Below are 22,019 nucleotides of genomic sequence, written 5' to 3'. Positions count from 1 at the left end.
TAAGATATACTGAATAACATAAAACAAGGGCAGTGTAGCATATAAAAGGGTATTCTATTTGAGCAGCATTTTTTAAACCATACTTATATGAGGATATATACATAAATATTTTTTATGGAACGATACACCCAAGAAACTTGAGTGCTCACCTTTTGGGGGAGAAACCAGTAAATAGTGGGCCTTCCTTATATTTATGTACCTTTGTGTGAGATTTATGTACCTTTGTGTGAGATTTGAATTTTTATTAAGCGTGCTTATATCACTATTATTTTTTAAGAAACTTTAATGCAAAAATAAAGTGATTTGGAAGGGAAATGGCATCATTTAAGAAAAAAGGTAAGAATACAGGTATTAAAAAAAATACTGAGACAAGTCAATGCTTGATTTGTGAAGGAATAAAAACACCAACCTCTGGAATTATTGACTGGTACAGCAAAAGTTGTTCTTAAATTATTTTACCCAGGTTGGGAGAGGAGTCCTCCCATCCATGAGACTTGCAGATGTTGTAGAAAAGGCACTGAAATCCAATCAGCCTTTGATGCAGCCAGATGCAGTCAAAGCCCAGTAAATGCTGCACTGAGTGAAATGATCCTCTAAGTCATCAGCCCTAAACCACAGAGAAAGCCACTGCCTCTGCCAGGTGTCGTGGGGGGTCTCTTTCGGCTCTGATCAAGGGAAGCAACTCCAGAGCCCAGAACAGCTACTCCGATGACCCAGTGAGTCAGCTGTGCACACCAGGCGAAAGGCCTCTCGCCCATGAGAATACCAGGGAGCCAGAGTGACCAAGGGACTGGGGAGAAGTTCTGCAGAATAATCAGAGTAAAACTTCGAGTTCAATTCTGGTGAAGCTTCCTTAGCCTCTTTCCCCAGGAAGACCTCCAATCAGAACAGCCTCCAAGTTCTGTTCTTTGAAGAGATTAGGACACTCCTATTGCCCAGGAAGGGAAAACTGGCGATGGAGGCTGCAGACAGTGGAGAAACACTGTGAGTCCATCCACTGAACAAATGGACAAGGTATTGACAAGTATTTTGAGCAATGAAGTTGAAGGCTCCAGTGTTTCAGGACCTTTAGATTTTGGACCCATGAAACAGGTCAGAAATCTGCTGTCCTAAGGGGCAGCTTCTATATAAGTCACAGAAGCCTGGCCTATGGGGTTTGGCCATTCAAAGGCAGGTGTCTGCCCGGATGAGATATGCTTTTCCTCCTCCGTAGGGGAGACTCAGAGGCTATGGCACAGCAGGGACCTCTCTGCACTTACGGAGTAACCACAACCCCAACTTTGAAGAGGGACAGTCTCACTCAAACTCCTAGAACTCCCTCTGTCCTTCTGTAATATACACTCAGAATAAAGCAGCTGGCCATGATGGAGGGGGAAGAGGAAGGAGAAAAACTAGCAGGCTGTGGGGACATGATCGTTTGCTACACAAACCACAGTGAACGGAAACAACTTGGGTTCAGACTAGGCCTTCAGACCACCCAATCCACCATCCCACCACAGCCAGCCACACGGACCACACAGAAGACACCAGCTCCTGTAGAACCCACAATACCAGGGTACCATGTCTTACATGGTATTGAGCCTTTGGTTTGATCTTCCCAATTATTAATTGATAAGTCTCTAGTCTGACATTACATCATTTCCCTCAGACCTCCTGACACTTCATATTTGGCTCTACATTGATTCTGACTAATGGGTTTCCACCGGATGGTCACAGACATGATGTATGTGGAATGTAGTACTTATTTCCTTCAAAAATCCAAAGTTTAAAAAAACAGAAAAAAAAGAAAGAAATGGAAAAGTATTAAGCAGGAAAATAAATCCAGAGAGGGCAGTATTCGAATAACTAAAAAGCAAACAAATGTATAAAGACACAGAAAAAAAAATGTTATTCATTTAAATTTTTATTTTGAATAGCTTCAATCAAAAAAGATTTCATAAGGTTATTTACAGTGAATGTACAATTATGACATATGCCTTTTTGACATCAGGGTACCATTCTTGAGCAGCAATACAATTTTAAAAATATAAAGATGCAGTATCATTTCTGATATAAAGTTACTTTAAAAAAAATCCAAAGTCTTAGGGAATTCACAAATCATAACAGGAAATAACTAATTAATTTAATGTGCACATAATTACCAAATTTTAATACATTAAAAATATGTGTAAATGCCCACACTGTACAAAAATTAACATCCCACATTTTGTTAAAAGTTCCCAACCACCACCCACCATAAATATACAAAGACCTATTTTCAGATATGTCAAAGCTGCATGCATGAAATCTTAGAATGTTTTCTAAAGCTTGAATTTTGCTCTTCTCTGGATATCATGTCTATAGCCGTTTTGGGAACAGAATACATAAACACTGATATATTATTTACCATGCCTTGAAACTGTGCAGTATTTTCAAAAACATGGGAAACAAAAATAAATAGAGTAAAAACTGCAACAGTTTTGCTTAAATGCAAGTGCAATTTGGAAAGCTTTCGAATGTAAGGATTATAAAACTAATACAAAAAGTATTTGTTTTGTTGTTGGCTTAGCCACTTTTATTCAAGCATTGTTTGCAGCATTGCTTTACAGCAGTTGGTGCTAGAAGATACAAAACATATAGTTACTACTATTTATATATTTGAGGGAGAAAAAAAACTTTAAACAACCCTGAGGGAGACACACATTAAAAATCCTGTTATTTATTTAAAAAGTTAAAAAGTTACATATCATTATTTAACAATTACTTTCTTGGACATTTCTGTCCTTTAAGTATGTGCATAAATAAAACTTAAATCGGCAATATTTATTCATCTTAATACATCAAAATAATATATGTACAGATTTTAAAATTTAGGTCTGTATACACTCAAATAATTTAATGTGAAATTCAGAACCAAAATTACTATGTAATGGTGACCTACAGAGAGAGGATTCAGTCTACCTATGGCACTGAGTAGGACCCACACCTAGACTCACAGACATTCTTCAAATAGCATTCTGGAAGCCATCAATTACAATTTGAATGACCCACGTCGTCTATGTTCAAATCTAACTTCCTAAATGCTTTTCCACCTACCTAAAAACCTCATTCCTTTGAAAACAATATGGACAGATGAGATATAAAACCCTTATAAAATCTAAATGTTAAAAAAAAGGGAGGGTGTCAAAAATATAGCTCTTTATGATTATGCTCTTAAAGATGCTAAATACAATCTGATAACTGGATTTTTAAGCTGCTACTTAGCAATTTAATTATATGCTTCAGTATTTAAATCAAAGAATAAAATTTACAATTCTGGGAAATTACTCAAGAATAACACTTGTACATATAGAAAATGAATGTGGAAATTATAAAACAATCAAGAGAATAAGTAACTATAGAAAACAGTGCTAATTCACAGCTCAAGAGGTCTAAGATGCATAGCTTCATAGAATCATTCATGGAACAATTGTTCTTATCATCTAATGTGTATTTATATTGTATCATACTTTTTGATGGAAAACTTCAATTATATTTTTGTAAGAATCATCAGTGGCAATAGCAATTAACAGTGATCCTGAGTGTAACTTACATTTTTCTACAGTTACCAAACATCATTCAGGTCTCTGCAGCATAAAAAATGAGAACCATTTGGTTCTACGGTTCTGGGTAACATTTGATAAATTGGTAAATATATATCAGGACAATAATGATCAGCTAGTGGAAAGCACAAGCCTGCTACTGGTTAAGGAGGAATATAGGATAACGTCACATAGTTTTAGTAGTTTAGTGTCCATTTTACAGCAATATCAGTTTCCTTGTTTATCATAACTGTGGGCTTTGCCAAGCTGCTGGATCTTACCTATAGAGGCATTTTTAAAGTTACTTTAATTGTGTTTAGAATTTAAACATTAACCAGGCAAAACAGAAAGGTGAAATATATTTTCCACATTTCTTTTGGCTCAATGAATGTCTCTTCTTTAACTGTATATCAATTTTTTTTCTCCCAGAAATTTCCACAACCAAATATGCTCATTTGTAACCATCCAATCCAAAATAGGTAAGCTCTGACCTCTGGCGCCACCTAATGGCATAAAACAAACTCTCATCAAGTTCATATTGCTTTGAAAAAACAGCAGTCATTCAAAAACCACTCATATTTAAAGGCTCATTATTGATAGGAGAGACATACATCAAACCTTAAAAATTTCAGGAGGTAAAATTCTAACTCAAAAAACTAAAAACAACAAAAAACAACTCACTATTATCCCATGTCTTTAGGTAATTAAAGACGTAGAAGAAAATAAAGATTTAAAATATAAAACCTGAGAGAAAAAAATAGGTATGAAAAGATACTAGAGATAGATCTACATCTACTGCCAAAAGAAATAACCTTTATTTCCTAGTGAAAAAGGCTCTACAACATTTAACTGAAGCAAATTATACTACCGACACCAGATATAGCACAAGATCCATTTCATAGCTCTGAGGGACATCTCAAGAAGGCAGTGAAGCACCTTGCTGATTAGAAAAATAAAAACCCAGGCAGTTTGTACAGAAAATATAAAACCATGAATGGAAATTACCTGAGTTGTTCTATAAGCAACACCATAAAACTCACTCCTAACTCTAGGCTATCCAAGGGAACTGGTGTATGTTTATAGAGAATGCTGTGGGAGAAATATTGGAATCAAATGAAAACAGGCTTTTCTACCTATTTTCACTGGAGGCTAATTAACACCCTTTTTATTTATCAATCACAAATTTAGGGCCTGTATATAAATGAAGACTTTTTCTAATAAGGGGGTTGTGAAAATAAATTTAAAGGTATAAACTAGGTCTTAAAACTAATGTCTAAAAACCTACCAAATACCAACTTTCTTCTGTACCCTATATAAAGAGTATCACTGAGGTGACAAGAAAATTCTGGAAATATATATAATATTTAGAATTATTGAATGAAGATACAGGACTTGACAGACTGATTAATTTCACTGACAGGCCAATCATTTTTCTGCTTTAAGGAGAAAAAAAAAAAAGCCTCTCCAATCAGCTACTATATCAGAAGGGACATAAATTGAAATGGTGCCATTCTGACACACAGGATCAGAAAGTCCTAAAGTTATGTTCTCCTCGATACTGCTACAGCACACCACTGAGACTGAGGAACTGCTATGTGATGGTGATCTGACAGGATCCGTTCCCCTGAGCGAAGGCTTTCGCTTCTGTCGTCGTCTGAGGTCTGGGTGGCCATTCCGGATCAACCGAGAGCTCCTGAGCCAGGCGCATGTACTTCGCCTTTGGCACCTTCTCTCTAAAGTGCAGGGCCCAGGACGAGCAGCATTTTGCCCACCAATCCATCGACTCCTAAGAAAATAAGGAAAAAGAAGCACACCCCAGTAGATGAAGGGCTGGCGGTTTTTAACGAGTTGGTTAAAGCATAGTACTTTCACAGCACAGAGAAATAAGAGGAAATGACTTCTGAGAACAAATGAAAAAAAAATTCACGTATTAAAAAAAGTCAGCTTTCAATTATTTAGGAACACATTATTTTTTAAGGTTAGATTTTTAAATTGTCAATGTAGTTTACTTCACTTTATATTTACTTTTATGTACCTATCTATCCTCTTGTATATGGATAAATTTCTAAAATAACTTGCAGACATGGATTCTTTGAAAGAAAGTTATTCTTTCAACTCTTCAGAAAGAGAAAACATTTTTAATATTTAATATGGAAACCCTCATACTCTATCCCAAACCATCTTTTGGCATTATTGCTCCTAGCAACTTAGCCACTTGATCATTTTTGGAAGAAAGCAGTGTAAAAATATCACTGTTACCGTTACTATCACCTTTCAAAACATGAAGCATGATGTTAATACTGTTAGGTCAAAATTAGAACTTAGATCATGTTTAATGTCAATCACTTCTTTTAAAGCCAAATTCTCATTAATATAAAAAAAACAATTTAATTTCATAATGATGGTTTCCCCTGGTGCTCCACAATTGGAAAGACGTACATAGAAAGGTATAAAGCAAGTACTATTTCTTAGTATTATTTCATTATAAAAAGCTCTGCTGTCACTGAAATCCTTCTGGTCAATCCTGATGTTTTCAATGAATGTGATTTTAGATAAATAATTCTTGAAGAACAAGAAAGCAGAGTCTGTGGTTATTGTACAGAAATGTAAATTCAACAGAGGCCCTCAGAATTCATCTTAACTGAAATTGGAAGTAAATGAAATAAAATTAAATGACTATACCAAGACCTGTAGTTACATTCACCTCAAAGAACAGTCAATTTTTAATTATTTTGGTTGTTGCTTCTCCAAAGCAAAATTTGAATCCCAGGTTGTTTTGTTTTGCCATCAACATATAACCCAGGCTGCAACTAGGTCTGATCTCAACTGAAGTCATCTCACAAAATAGAAGCATAACGTAACTGCAACAGGCATTCTAACATTAACACCCAAAATATCTTCATGATCAAGAAAGGCAAATTTGCTATGACATATATTTTGAAACATATGTTTCTAAACTGGCCAGTGGAGAACAGCAGAAATACTTTAAAATGAAAACTCTGAATCTTTTTCATAGTTGGACTTGGTAGGTCTTCTCATCTTATTGAGACAACCACCAGGAAGCTACTAGTCTTTCCTTCCCCAAGACTGTGGGGTGGGCACGTGGCGGCACTGAGAGCATGGGAAACAGTAACTAAGTGCTTTTAAAGGTCTTCCGGTTTACTCTGTCAGCAAAACACAGCACACGCTGCACTGCCTCCAAGAAGTTACAGGCAAAAATTGTGGTCACAAGCTATATGAGATCCGGGGTTGGGGGGAGAAAATTCAAATTCAAATTAAGATTTGAAGATTATTCCTTTAGTAGCCTCTTTATTGTCATAGCTAAAAAGAGTTATTACCACCACTTTAAAGAAGTCCACAAGAAAATACTTAGCATTAGGATACAGAAGAGATTAGATATAGGATTCTTCACCTGATTTAAATAATAAATATTCCTTCCCAGTGTAGGCACATACACAACAAACTTTAATATTTATCTGAGATGATGGCTCACTACTTGGATCTATCTTTTTCCCAAGGTGCTTAAATTCTTCAATCTAATTGCCGAGAAGATCATTGTTCCTAAATCAATCTGAAAGCTGTCATTTTTATTTTACGGCATGTGGCACTGTTAAAGGATCAAAGGAAAAGGCTAATAATGGTGAATGCTGACTTTAAAAAAAAAAAAAAAAACAGAAACATAAAGGCTTTGTCTGTCCAGAGGAGCTGGCTGGATTGAAGGGCAATGCACAGCAGGCTGAGTTACAGAAAGTCACAGTCAAGCATATTCAAATGTAAGACATACACACACATATCTAAACCCGCTGTTCCCTACCTGTGGAAAGCGAGGCAAGCAATAAAATTAAAACTAATTTCATTGCAAACAGAATCACAATCGAATAGTATTCTTTTTACACTAAGGTGCATGTTTAAAAAAAATCCTCATGTTCCTATTAAAAGTAAGGTACACTTATGATTTAGAAAAAACAAGTTACAAGGAACACTAGGGATCCCCCTTCCACTGTAATTAGAAACATATTTTGTTCCTATACCCTCACCTGTCCCAAATATCATACATACAAAATACACTGTAGGCAAGCATAGGCCTGTTAGTTTACAACATAAACATACCATACACATCCACAAACACAACAGAATTCACAAGGACAGAAAGTAAAAGGTGCTATACAGGCATGCTGCATGAGAAATCAATCAAGGGAGCAATGATGGTGGCAAGAGGAGAAAGGCAGGCACTGAGCAACAAGAAGGTGAAGAGGGGAGATCGCAGGGGCTTAGAATGAGCACTTGGGTCTCCTCGAACATCCAGGCATAAGTCCTTGAAGCAGGAGAACACAGGAGCCAGAGCAACTGGATCTCTTGGTTTGCTCCTGAAAGGAATGGTTAAATAACCAGGTGTGTCCCTCAGAGAAGGGAAAGAGGCCACCACAGTCCAGCAGAGAAACCACAAAGAACTTTCAAACAGATCTACAACTAAAATTCTCCTGCTTCTAAAGACCATTCCAAGCTGTTCATTCTAGAACCCCAATGCCAGTTTACTCTTAGCAGTGTCTTTTAGGAAACGTTTTCATGGGTAGCAGGTGAAATATAAAGCCATGCTTGTGGGAAAAAATGTCATAATAGTACTGTGGTTTTCATAAAAGTCTTCTTCCATACCAATCCTGAATATATAACAAATGAAGACAATCAGAATTAGCCTTCTATCTCAATGCTAAGTGGCATAAACACTACAGCTAACAGTTGGATTTTTCCCCAAAAAGGAAAATATAATTAGGCACAGATCCTCAGGCAGGATCAAACTACACAATGGTATGATACTAGTTCCACATCTACTCTGACAACCTTGGTTTACCAGACACAGGATAGGCACAAACGCTTCTTAGAGAACACACAGCACAGATCTTGTCAAACAGATGATAGTGCCCTCCACTGAAAATTTTCATTCAGTAGGTTAAGGGAGGCGTTCAACACATTTTTGATGAAGATCCTTGCTCAAAAATCACTGATATATAAAGAATCTTTTTTTGTCAGAGAATAAGTATTAACATTTGCAGCTGCTAAAGAACATTGTAGTAAAAAATATTTAACTACATTAAAGTTTTAACTTTGATTATTTGCAAATAATTTACTTAATTTGTTTTCAGTTTGATTCAATAGAAATTTACTGAAGCCACTGAGCATCAATAAGAAAAATTATCACTATGGGAAATAAATTACTATTGTAAAAATCCTTCTTGTTATCTAAATTAGGTTAGCTGCATGAATGCTCACCAGACCAAGTAGAACATGATGTCCAAAATGTCTACTATTAAATAAAATGACACACAAAAGTTCATTTGGTCTTTAAAGAATAGATGGAGGCTTTCTGGTATAGGAATATTATGGTCTGGGTTCAGATAGACCTGAATCTGAAACCAGTTCTAACACTGTTTTCTCATCTGTGAAAATTGGGATAGAGAATAAAGACATTCCTATCTCTTAAGGTTGTTGTAACAATTAGAGAATTTATACAAAATGCCTCACACAGTGTCTACCATAAAAAGTAGGTATTGATAACAGCAGCTATTGTTAGTCTCCATTTTGTCATTTGATTGTTATATTAGTCTACATCTCTATGGCCCCATCAATGATATCTGTGAGGGAGTGTGGTATAGTGGAAAAAATGCTCTTCTTGAAATCAGAAACCCTGGTTTCAACCCCCAACTCTGCCATTCATTAGATGTATAACTTTGGCAAACTGACTGAATGCTGTTTCTTTATGTGTAAAATGAAGCTAGAAATACCCTAAGACTGGGGGGATCCTGGAGGCATTGTATAGTGTGCCTTGTAGATCAACAGATATTTTGGACATGGTTACTAGACATTTCCAGATGAGGTTCTTGACTCCCCAACCCAACTGTCTAAGACCTGGAGCCTAGTCCAGGGTCTCTAGCTTTGAAACTTTCAACCCAACTCAATGGTCCCTGGGTCTATATGGTAAGGAAGGAAAAGAAGAAACAGGGCTCTTCCTCCCACAACATTAATACAGAAGGTGGGGACTTGCAGTCCGAGAAGACCTCATAGGAGTCTCGGTAGAAAGAGCACAGAATGAGCAGGTGTGGAACAGGAGCTTGTGGCGAGGGAGAATTACGGCAGCCACACAAATCCTCCTGGAGCAGGTCACTCGCATCTTGACTTTCTTTTTCACCTTATGGTCAGGGTTTCAACCTCGGCACTACTGACATCTTGGACTAGCCATTCTCTGTTGTGAGGGGCTGTCCTGTGTACTACTGTAGGATGTTTATTTAGCAGCATCCTTGGCCTCTACCCACTATATGCCAGTAGCGACACCATTCCCCCACCACCTGTGACAACCAAAAATGTCTCCAGATACTGCCAGATGTCTCCTGGGGGTAAGAGGATTGCCCCTGATGGAGAACCACAACTTTAGGGTAATATGACTGACTGACTGGTTCTCGAAGGGTCACAAATATGAACAGTGAAACCACATTACACATACAAGTGTCAGAAGATCAAAGTAGATCATTCTACGCAGAGACGTTATAAGGACTCTCTTTTCTAAAGCCAATAATTTTAAAAATGTTTTCTTAATCATGACCATAGGAATTAAAGACTGCACTTCTCGAAGACTGAAATGTCTTGACTGAAACCATTCTCAGAACCGGTAAATACGGGGCACGCTGGGGCTACCTGCTCTCGACCACTCTCTCCCTTCACACTCCCCTGAGCACTTCAGAAGTAGGACTTCACATGAAAGACACAAACTCTTAAAAATAACGAGGACAGGTACTGGTTAACAAATATTTAGAAAACAGAGATTTAGCAAATGATAGCATTTTATGCTATTTAATTTTGATTGAAAAGTGAGGAGGGATTTCCAATTCAAATACTTTAAAGGAGCTTTGATACCCATTTTTGACTAAACTGGACTATACCTCCTCTTCAGAACCTGCATTCCCTGTTTAGATCATCACTGGCCTGTTGAATAGTCAGAGATCTTTATGGAGAAGATGAAAACTCAATGTAAATGTTCTCCTCAGCTTAGGGGCCTTGGCCATACAAGTATTTCATATGAGGTCTGACGATACGAGCCAAAGTTAACCCTCTGAAGTCATGTAGTGAGGTAACCAAAAGGAAAAAAATACAGGCACAGAGGCCTGAAGGACTTGAGCCCCTGACACAGCTCTGGCCATACCCACTACTAGGGACACTGGGCACCACACTGCTTTGAGAAAAAGAAAATGAAGCTGATTCCAGACTCATCCATCATTACAAAACTAGCAGTATTCACCACAAAGCATTAGGAAAGGAAATGGCACTTTACAGGACCTCTTTTAAAGCAATCCTGTGACATTATACCGGGCATCAAGCCTGTTGAATTACCTAAATAAAGCTCAGGAAGCTGCTGCTTAGTTAAAAAAAGGCTAAAAATAAGTGATGGACCCAACTTTAAATGCCAGAGAATCCTCTTGAACTCTGCAAGCTTCCTTGTGGCTCAGAACTCACATTGTAAAGCACAGCACCCATTCACAAACAGCAATGGGTCAGATAATAAGGGCTGAGACTGTATCTTGTCAAGTTCTCTGTACCCATAAGGTGGCTCAGAGCTGTGATTCAACGGTATCGGTTTAAAAAATAAGACTGACCTATATCTTCTATGCAGAACTATACTTCAACATCCTAACACCAGGAAAGGAGTTTTATCCATCTGTTTCTCTTCCTGTTTTACCACAGAGCTTGCATATCTTTTGAATAATAGGCTACTTAATGGACCCAAAAAGTCAAAAGTCTTAAGCTATGGTTTGTATAAAAATAAGTACTGTCTCTCTGAAAATTCTCCTGAATGATGAGAGATATATGTTGGGGAAAGCCAAAAAGCCACCCAAAATTAAAGCCCAGTAACTGACAAAAAATTAGACATAATTTCTCAAAATTCTGCTCTTTGGACACTGATCCACGAAGAAACAATTCCCATTTCATAACTCCGTTTATATGACCTCAATTTAGCTTCTAATGGGACTCATGAAAATCAAAAATATAAAATTTAAACCAGACAGAAATATGGAAAAATTAACTCTCCCCACTGAGGACAAGACTTTTACACACATAGAAGATAAGGATTGGAATGGAAAAGAGACTTATGAAATTTACCAAGTCCTGAAAAGCCTGGTACAAATGTTTGCCATGAATTTTCTAGGACTCCTTATAAGAAATGAAATGCCAGGCATAGGTAAAAAGGTTAAAGCAACACACAACAGAATACCACCCTAAGAAGGAAGAGGACACAACTAAAACAGCCTAGATACACGTGAAGAATTGAGAGTAATTGCTGATTCCCAACCTGTGGTGGCTGTGTGGTGGTGAAGCGATATTCTCCTTGTTTGTCTCGATTGAACACAACTTTCCAAAGGACCATGTCAAGGAAGAAGTTCTGAGAGATATTCCAGTGAGTTAAGAATTAAAAATGACTAAGTCATTTTTTATTAACGTGCACATTTAAAAAGGGTCACACAATGCTGCATCATTAGCGAAAAACATGATTTCGTTTTCACATAAAGAATTCCAGTTAATATTGCAAAAGGATAAAGAAAAGCAACAGGACTTTTGTAACAAATATAAATCATCATCAAATTCTTGATAAAAACTCTCCTAAATTTTCCACAAAAGATGGCTTTTGTATGAATCCTCGGGTCTTTCCCATATTAAAATAATGCTTATAATCTGAAGTCTTTTTCTCAACAATGAGTTATTTCCATTGAATTAATATATAATATTAATGCTACTTCTACATATAGCTACATCTATAAATGAATATGATTTCAGAGTCCAGCACAAATAATTCTTTTGATAGTGAGCAAGAATAATAAATTAACAGGAATTATAAAAGGATTCCCTAAAAATTCCGTGTTTTTAAAAAAATTTTATCTTAAAATTTGAGTGAAAAGATGAACGTATACTATAGAAAAAGAAAAGTTTTTAAAATACAGTATCTTGGATGTGCTTTCTAGTGTCCATAAAATAGCAAAAATGCATTCCACTGGGCAACTCAAAAAGATCAGTACTATAATATCCGTCCTGCCCACTATATGGCCCAAATTTAAATACCAAGTCATCTTTTAAAAAGATAACAAATTAAGCATAATTTCCAAGTCTAGAACTATGAGCACGAAAGTATACATATTTCCCCACAAATTACCTAACTTTAATTCAAAAGCCTACACGGGCCGGCCCCGTGGCTTAGTGGTTAGGTGCGCGCGCTCCGCTACTGGCGGCCAGGGTTCGGATCCCGGGCGCGCACCAACGCACTGCTTCTCCGGCCATGCTGAGGCCGCGTCCCACATACAGCACCTAGAAGGACGTGCAACTATGACATACAACTATCTACTGGGGCTTTGGGGGTGGGGGGGAAGGAGGAGGATTGGCAATAAATGTTAGCTCAGAGTCGGTCTTCCTCAGCAAAAAAAGAGGAGGATTAGCATGGATGTTAGCTCAGGGCTGATCTTCCTCACAAAAAAAAATAAAGCCTATGCTATGAAACCCTTAACTTAAAAATAACAACTGTATCTCCTTCTTCCAATTCATATATTGCTACTGTAGGAGTGAATTATAATAGTTCTGAGAACGGACAAAACTTTATTAATAAGCAGCAAATGAGAACTTACTAGCTCCTTTAGAGAAGCTGACCGAACAGCAATCCTAACAAGAGAACAACTATACAATATACAATGGATCAAAGAGTACTTAAGACTTCTAGAAGGAACTTGAAAGTAAATACCAAGGAGGAAGTTCCAGTAATCAATGCTGAGATTAGGTAAGTTCATAATGGTCATTATTTTACACTTTCAGTAAGCTCTCTTATGATTAATATTCACTACACTTCATGGAGAAAGCCCCCCTCCCTTTCCTTCCCTAAATGGGAGATTTTACTGTTCATCACAGGACTGGCGTGGTACCTGCCCACTCTGATTTCATGGCCACTGGTTTACCAGTTTATGTGCCACCTGAGCTCCAATCTTCTCTCCTTTCTTTCTATCACTACTTTTTACTACCTCACTGCTTATCTTCTCCTATCTATATGAGTGCAGCTCAATCATAATATTAATATAACTACTATCAGTTCATGAAAAAGATCAGAAGAAAAGGCTAAATGAATTTAACTAAAATGAAACTGAAATTCTGTGTGGGCTTCCACAATTTACCTCTCCTTTTCCCCCATTACCATTAAATCACCAGGAGTCCTAAAGCAGCAAGGTAGGCCATTTGATTATCTGATGTGCTTACCTCCATCATGATAGACACAAGGGCATTGACAAGAACAATGATGAGCATAGTTACACGCCACTGATACGGCACACACACTATCTGTAAGACAAAAAGATTTAAGTTAAAATTGTAGTACGTAGTTAGCATTATATCATAATTTCCAAATTTACTGAATTCCTATTACGTACCAAGCACCTTCAGATACATTATCTACTCAGTCCTCAACAATGCCACAAGGTAGATATTATATCCACTTTTCAGATGATAAAACTCAAAGTATAAGTAACTCAAGGTTAAAAAAAAATACATTAAACTGGCTGAGCTTAGAGTCAAATCCTATTCACTCAGACTCAAAAGCCCTTGTTCTACAAGATCATGAATTTCTAAAAGTCCCTATTTTTAAAATAAAACCCTGTCTTTAAACAATGAGGCAGATACTGATCTAATAATCAAGTATTATTCAAAACTCTACACTGCTATAAATTCATAAAAGAACTACCCAGATCAATTTAAGAAATACAATCTAAGTTTTCACTTTAAAATCTGTGATTAATTTCTAAGGCCTAAAAAATAGATTAAAAAAAATCCCATTAATGCATTCATCCTTTTAGTCAGCAAATATCTGCTGAGTCCCTAAGAGACTGTGCTAGGTGCTGAGCAGAGATATGACCTAATGTCTTAGAGAAACGCCTACAACTCCAGCAAGAAGGATCATGAGGGGTGGAGACTGCAATGGGGATCTACGCAGAGACGATGGCAGCCTGATGAGAGTGGGGCGTGGCATAATAAGAAACAATATTTGGTCTCCGCTCCTGGTTCCTGACACAGAGCTCTCAAAACTCTTGTAATTTCCTGAGTGATGAGGGTGACAGGAGCATCTTACACAGAGCTTCTAAAGCCCCTGGAATTTCCTGGGTATGAGGAGTGTTTTTTGTTCTAATGAGGCTACTCTTGGTGGGCCCCTGGATAGCTTCAGGATGGGGGCTGGTCACCAGAAAGACTAAGCCACGATTAGAAGTTTGGAACTTTCAGCTCCACTGCCCCATCCTCCAGGGAGGGAAGAGGGGCTGGAAACTGAATTAATAACTGATTGTGCCTATGTGATGATGCCTCCATTAAAAAATCCCTAAACTACCAGGTTTGGAGAACTTCTGGGTTGATCCATGTGCTGGGAGGGTAGTGCATCCCAACTCCACAGGGAGAGAAGCTCCTGCACTCAGGATCCTTCCAGACCTCGCCTATGTACCTCTTCATCTGGCTGGTCACCTGTACCTTTATTATATTCTTTACAATAAACTCGTAAGCATAAGCAAGTGTTTCCCTGCGTTCTTTGCACCATTAAAGCAAATCATCAAACCTGAGAAGAGGGTTGTGGGAACCCTGATTTATAGCTGGTTGGTCAGAAGGACAGGTGACAACTTGGGACTTGCACCTGGTGTCTGAAGTGGAGGGATAGTCTTGTGGGACTGAGCCCTTAACCTGTTGGGTCTGCACTAACTCCACGTAGTTAGTGTGAGAACTGAATTGCAAGGTACCGAGTTGGTGTCCAGAGAATTGGAGAACTGGTTGGTGTGGGAACAACCCCCACACGTTTGGTGTCAGAAGTGTTGTGAGTAGAGGAAACAATAGTTTCCTTTTAGCTAACAAATGGGATTGGAGTAAAAAGAGAAACGGAGATTCAGAAGAAAACTTGAGAATCTAGCAACAGACTGGCTATGAAAAGAGAAGGAAAAAGTAAAGATACACATACACACTTCTGACTTGGATAAATGGTACCAAGAAATAGAGACGAAGCAGGGTTGAGAGAGAACATGATGCGCTTAGTTTTAAAAAAATGTTGAGTGAGGGAATTGATGAGTCAACTATGCATGTAATATTCAGTATGTCAGTGGATATTCAGGTCTAAAGCTCAGTTGAGAGCTAGGCTAAGGACATAAAGGTGGGCGTCTTCAACACATAGATGGCAACTATGGGTGAAGCCATGACTACAGATGAGACCACTAGAATGTACAGAGTAAGACGAAGCATAATTACAGAAATGTGAGGAACACTAACATTCAACGAACAGGCAGAGGGTTTGGAACCACAATGGAGAAGGACAATGAGGAGTCACAGAAGTAAGAAAAAAAATCAGAAGAAAGCAAAGCGGGGCAGGCCCCGTGGCGTAGGAGTTAAGTGCATGCGCTCTGCCGCTAGCAGCCCAGGTTCGGATCCCAGGCGCGCAGTGACGCACTGCTTGTCAGGCCATGCTGTGGCAGCGTCCTACATAAAGTGGAGGAAGATGGGCACGGATGTTAGCTCCAGGCCAATCTTCCTCAGCAAAAAAAAGGAGTAGGATTGGCATGGATGTTAGCTCAGGGCTGATCTTCCTCACAAAAAAAAAAAAGAAGAAGAAGAAAGCAAAGCATCACAAAATTCCAGGGGGAATGTCTCAAGAATGAAGGCATGGCTAACTTGTCAAATACTGCTGAGGAGTCAAGTAAGACTTGGGGGGGGGGGGGTGAAGGGGACAAGTCCAGTGGACTTAACAAGAAGGTTGTTAATTGTCTTGGCAAGGCAGTTTCAGTAGACTGGCAGGGGTGGAAACCAGAGGGGTGATGGGTGTGTGAGAGGTGAGGTGAATGTGGCACTCTTTCAAGAAATAATTTGGCTGTGAAGCAGAAGACACATGCGGCAGAAGAGAAATATAAATGTTTTGCTTTGTTTTCCTCTTTTGCTTAAAGCGCTTATCCAAATCCCTCAGTGAGGCATGCGTGGAAACAGACACACTCATGCACTGCTGCTAGGATCCTACACTGTCAACCTCTTCAAAGTTCAATAACACAGCATTTATAAAAATTAAAATTTTAGATATTCTGACCAATTCTACTTCTGCATATTTAACCTCTAAATATATATTTATCCTTCTTAATGAAGTGTGTAAGGATTTGCAATATAGCATTGTTTATAATAGCAAAACACTGGAAATAACCTAAATATCCAAAAGGAATTAATTAAATTATGGAAAAGTTCACAAAATGGAATACTCATTCCATAAAGCTCATATAACTTTGATATGCAAACCTGTCAATAACGTACAAGAAAGGAAAATTAAGTCTCATCTCACTCATGCAATCAGAAGCAAAAATCCTAAACGAAATCACAGCAAACCAAATCCAGAGGTTATAAAAAAGAATGCATCACGACCAAATTGGATTTATTCTAGGAATGCAGTGTTAGTTCAACAATTGAATATCAGTCAACTGTAATTCACTATAGTCTCCAGGGAGGAAAACCGTGTGATCATTTCAATAGCTGAAGCAAAAACATCAGATAAAAGTAAACATCTATTTATGTTAACAACACTATAGAAAGAAGCTTCCTCAACCTGATAAAGAGTATACACCAGAAACCTACAGCCCAGAATGTATCCAATGGTGAAATAATAGGCGCACTTCCTTTAAAGCCAGGAGCAAGATAAGCTACCACTATCATTACAACCAACATTAACATGGTTAATAGACAAGAAAAATACATAGAAGGTATAAGGACTTAAACGTCAGAAACAAAACCTTTGTTGTTATTTATAGATGATGACTGTCTAAAACAGAAAATCCTAGAGAATCTAAAAATTTAATAAAATTTGACAAAGCTGCTGGATACGAGATGAATATTCAAAATAACCGCACTGTTTACACCAGCATAAAAGAATTAGAAAATGTAATTTGAAATAGATACTTATCAGAGGAACAAAAACTATAATACTCCAGGAATAAATCTAACAAAAACTTGTATAAAAACCTTTAGAGAGAAAACTGTCAGACCTTACTGAAAGCCAATGAAGAAGATCTAAAGAAAGATAAAGAGATATTGTTCATGGAAAGGGAGACTAAATCAATTCTCCCAAATTTATTTATAAACCCAGTGTAATTCTAATAACAATTCCAAGAAAGCTTTTCCTAATACTTGACAAGCTAAACTTTAAATTTATACGGAAGAGGAAAAGCTCAAGAACAGTCAAAAAGATCATGATGAACAACAATGTGAGGTGGGGATATGGGCCCTGCCCAACCATATATCAATATTTCCTATAAAATCATAGTAATTTGGACAATGTGGTACTAAAGAAGAAAATGTAGAGCCCGTAACAGCTTGATAGTTATATATATGGAAAACTGATAGAGGACAGAAGTATCACTGAAGGATCAGTGGGGAAAGATGAGACTATTCAATAAATAATGCTGAAACAAATGGGTATTCAGGAAGAAAACAAAGACATTTGATCCCCATCTCAAAGGCCATACATAAAATTAATTCCAGATGGATTAAAGACTAGCTATGAAAGAGGAATATCTTTATAACCCTGAGATAGACAAGTCTGCCAAACTAAGATGTAAAAGCACAGAATATAAAGAAAACAATTGTTAAGCTTGACTATTGTAAAATTATAAATTTGTTTTTTAAAAAGATATTATAAACAAAGCAAAAGGATAAGACACAAACTGGAAAAAGATATTTATCACATATATAGCCAAAACATTAGGAATTCCTAAAAATAAGTAAAAGACAACATCCTAATAGAAAAAATGGGCAAAAGGCACGAATAGGCAATTCACAGAGGAAACAAACACGGCCAATAAACATATGAAAAATGCTCAATGCCATCAGCAATTTAAAATTAATATAATTAGCAAATTAAAACCATCATGATATAACATATTACATCCATTAGACATTTTACATCCATGCCATTGTTGGCAATGATGTAGAAAAAGAGATCTCATACACTGACAGAAGTATAAATTGGGACAAGCACTTTGGAAAACAACTAGGCACATCTTAGAAAGCTGAAGAGCGCATGCTCAGAATTACACTAGCATACACCAGAGGAACCTTTTGCCCCTAGTGATGTACCAAGTACTGGAAGGAGTATTTTACCTCTGACACTGTTTAGAATTCCCAGCACATGGTATTTAGCAGGAGCTGGACTTGTATGGGATTTACTGCTGTTTTTAAATTCTCTACAGCAGTGCATCACCCCTTCGTTGCTTGTACCTGGGATGTACTGCCCCCATCCCTATTCTTCGGTTCGCCATTACTCACTTCCATACAGTAAGAGACATGGACAAGAATGTTCATAGCAGCACTGTTAATACAGGAAAAGACTAAAAACCACCCAATTATTTACCAGTGAGAATGGAGAAATGAATTCTAGTATATTCCTACAGTGGAATACTATATAGCAGTGAGATGTATCAACATGGACGAATCTTAGAAACAATGCTAATGGGAAAAAGCAAGTCACAGAAAAATAGAAAGCAGGATAGCATTTTCATAAAGTTCAGAAGCAAGTAAAATTATCTTTCATAACATTATACATATATGGTAAGTGTATAATGAAAAGCAAGACAATGGGGTAAAAAATTAGATTAGTGCTTCCCTCACGGTGTTTGGAGAAAGGTGCACAACAGTGCCTTGCTGGTGTTGATAATGCTACCTCTTTTTAGGTTGGATGAACGACTCATGGGTGTTATTTTATCACTACTATGCTTAACAACTTAAATATCTGTGCATATTCTTTTGTATAAAACAAGTATTTTATCATTCATAAAGTTTTTAATGAAAAGAATAATGAAGAATTCAATGGACAGTGAAAAAGAGGCAGCACGTGCAGACTACTCGAGGAGTAGGTAGATAAGGGACAGATCAAATAACAGGATCCAAGTTTCTTATTTTTTAAAGACTAAGAAGCATTTGTGTATAGACAAAGGGAAATAGAACTAGAAGCAAAGATTGAAGAAACAGGAAAGAAAAACAGAGTCAATAAAAGCTGCTGCTGTTTTGATTATGTTCTTCATTATTTTTAGGATATCTTTGGGTTAATATAACTGCATCTTAGAAAACTGAAGGGCCGGCCCCATGGCTTAGCAGTTAAGTGCACACACTCCGCTGCTGGCGGCCCGGGTTCGGATCCCGGGCGCGCACAGACGCACCGCTTCTCCGGCCATGCTGAGGCCGCGTCCCACATACAGCAACTAGAAGGATGTGCAGCTATGACATACAACTATCTACTGGGGCTTTGGGGGGAAAAATAAATAAATAAAATTAAAAAAAAAAAAGAAAATTGAAGAGATCCTAGAAAAAAGACACGCAGACAGTTTAGTCTCTTTCTCCTCTTTCGTAAGAGCAGAAGAGGGAGACAGATCGCAAGCCCCAGCAAACATGCAGAAGTCTCACTCGGCTGTGTAAACTTCATATAACACTAATGCGTCATTTCTATTACTGTCTTACTACTGCTACCCCAGACACTATCACTCCTCAGAAAAACAGGGATGATCGACGTGCTGGAGCCTTACCTGAAGAACCTGGTCAATAAAGGCAACTGGATGCAACATGATGAATAATATGAAAACATACAAAATAATCAAAGACACAACAAAAAAATCTGAAAAAGAAAGTAAAACAATTGAATTAGGAAGTTCCTTTAAATAAAAAGGCATACAATAACTAGTATACTGTCAATCCTAAATTTGGCTTTGAATCTTCTGTTTAGATTGAGGAAGTATATAAAGTATGTGCTCTATGTTATTTCCTAGTGTATCATACATCATTCACACCCAAAGGATTCATTTATGTGATGTCAAAATAATCAGCATCTATAAAAATAAGAGACAGACCTTTACAGACATTTATTTGTATCTGTCCCAGACAGATAGTGACTTTATAAGATAATCAAGCCAATACATAATTCACAAATAGGAAACTAGACTAGGTATGGCAAAATGAGATTATCATTGAAAACATGTATGCAAGGACAATTACTGTGGATTGTAAAAATGCTGAATAACACTTATTCTCAGTATTAGGTATGTTATAATCCTAAATAGAGGCATTCTAAGTTGAATGTAAGCATATTTCTGTTAAGTGAATCCCACTTTTTCATTGACTTCTTCCATGAAAATATTTCCACAGAAAACTTAGCTAAAGCCCAGAAACTAGTTGATTTACTATTTTAAATGTAGACTAACCCTGGGACTTGCTGTGGTAGCTAGGAATGGTAAATTTTGCCCAGCTGTACTTTGTCATCACCTTTCTAACTCAAAAATAAAACTCCTTGCTCATGGCCATTTTGTAAACTGTGTAGATACACGCATACACTTGCACGTGTACAAGCATGTCCTATACGAGGAGCTGTAAGAGAGGCTCACATATTTCCCAATTATATTAATAGCCCCCAACTTTTTCCCCGTTTTCCTTTGGTCTAGATATTTATTTACAAGTTCCTATCTGAGGTCAGCTTTAAACTCAAACTTTACTAATACCACATATGACCAAAACTCTATTATGAAACCTTCAGATTGGGTAAGGAAGTTACTATACTACTTTATGGACTGTAAATGATGGGCCTCAGTACTATTTTTAAATGTGGGAGTCATTTGTAAATATCAACTTTGTTAATATGTCAGTTCAAAACTATAAGCCAATATTTATTGTTCTATAGAAACAAATATTATGTTTTATATATATACTTATTGTTTTATATACATTAATATATGTTTACTGTTCTACTAGCATTAAGTTGAGTTATACTAACATTTCACGCCAAAAGAGAGAAAACTTTTTTACTATGAGCCACTGACCAACAGGATGAAAAATTTGAGATCTATATTAGATAAAAAAGCAATTTTTTCTAGATTTTTATTTTTAAAACATTCCACTAAATTGCAAACAGGAAACATAACATTCTATTCAATAAATACAGCAACTAAAGTAATACATAAGTTGTATAGTTATTCAAATAGTTATTATGGTCAGTTTGGAAAGTGCTAGTTGGAAATACACAAACGAGAAAAGATTAAAAAAATCAGAAAAAGGACAAAATGAAATGGTCAGAATATAAATGCCAAAGAGAGACAGGGAGACAGAAAAGTTTTGTTTCAATAAAGTAATAGCCTATATTGAATGAAGAAATGAATCTGAAATACAATAGGATTTGCATATTCAAATCCTACTGCGTTTTTACAACTATAAGCAAAAATAGATTTGCAATCTAGTTCCTGACATATTGCCAGGAAAAAAAAAAATTTACTCAGACTCAGAAACCTCTTACACCTACCTCAACAGTGTTTCTCAAATTTTCATCTTTCTCCTAGAGCCACCCCCTTAAGAATCATGCCTCTAAAGATCTGCCAAGATTTCCATGAGGAGAAAATACATAAT

At 37.1% G+C, this 22,019-nt stretch overlaps 1 protein-coding gene across 6 annotated transcripts in view; it reads right to left on the bottom strand.

Annotated features, from left to right (window-relative positions):
- Positions 1–1,885: 1,885 nt before the first annotated feature.
- ATP13A3 (ATPase 13A3) overlaps positions 1,886–22,019 on the bottom strand; it is an 84,779-nt gene continuing 64,645 nt past the window's right edge. For 5 of the 6 annotated variants that reach the window (XM_058556092.1, XM_058556091.1, XM_058556096.1 and 2 more), the window contains 4 exons: positions 20,156–20,244; positions 13,839–13,919; positions 11,899–11,988; positions 1,886–5,346 (listed from right to left, as the gene is read on the bottom strand). In XM_058556092.1, coding sequence (XP_058412075.1) covers positions 5,152–5,346; positions 11,899–11,988; positions 13,839–13,919; positions 20,156–20,244 — 455 coding nt within the window. In that variant the 3' untranslated portion in view covers positions 1,886–5,151. The remainder of the gene's footprint in view (positions 5,347–11,898; positions 11,989–13,838; positions 13,920–20,155; positions 20,245–22,019) is intronic. The other variant, XM_058556097.1, reaches the window with a different exon arrangement.

Source organism: Diceros bicornis, chromosome 15, assembly GCF_020826845.1.
Source record: "Diceros bicornis minor isolate mBicDic1 chromosome 15, mDicBic1.mat.cur, whole genome shotgun sequence".
NCBI lineage: Eukaryota > Metazoa > Chordata > Mammalia > Perissodactyla > Rhinocerotidae > Diceros > Diceros bicornis.
This window is presented reverse-complemented; position numbering and strand designations above follow the sequence as displayed.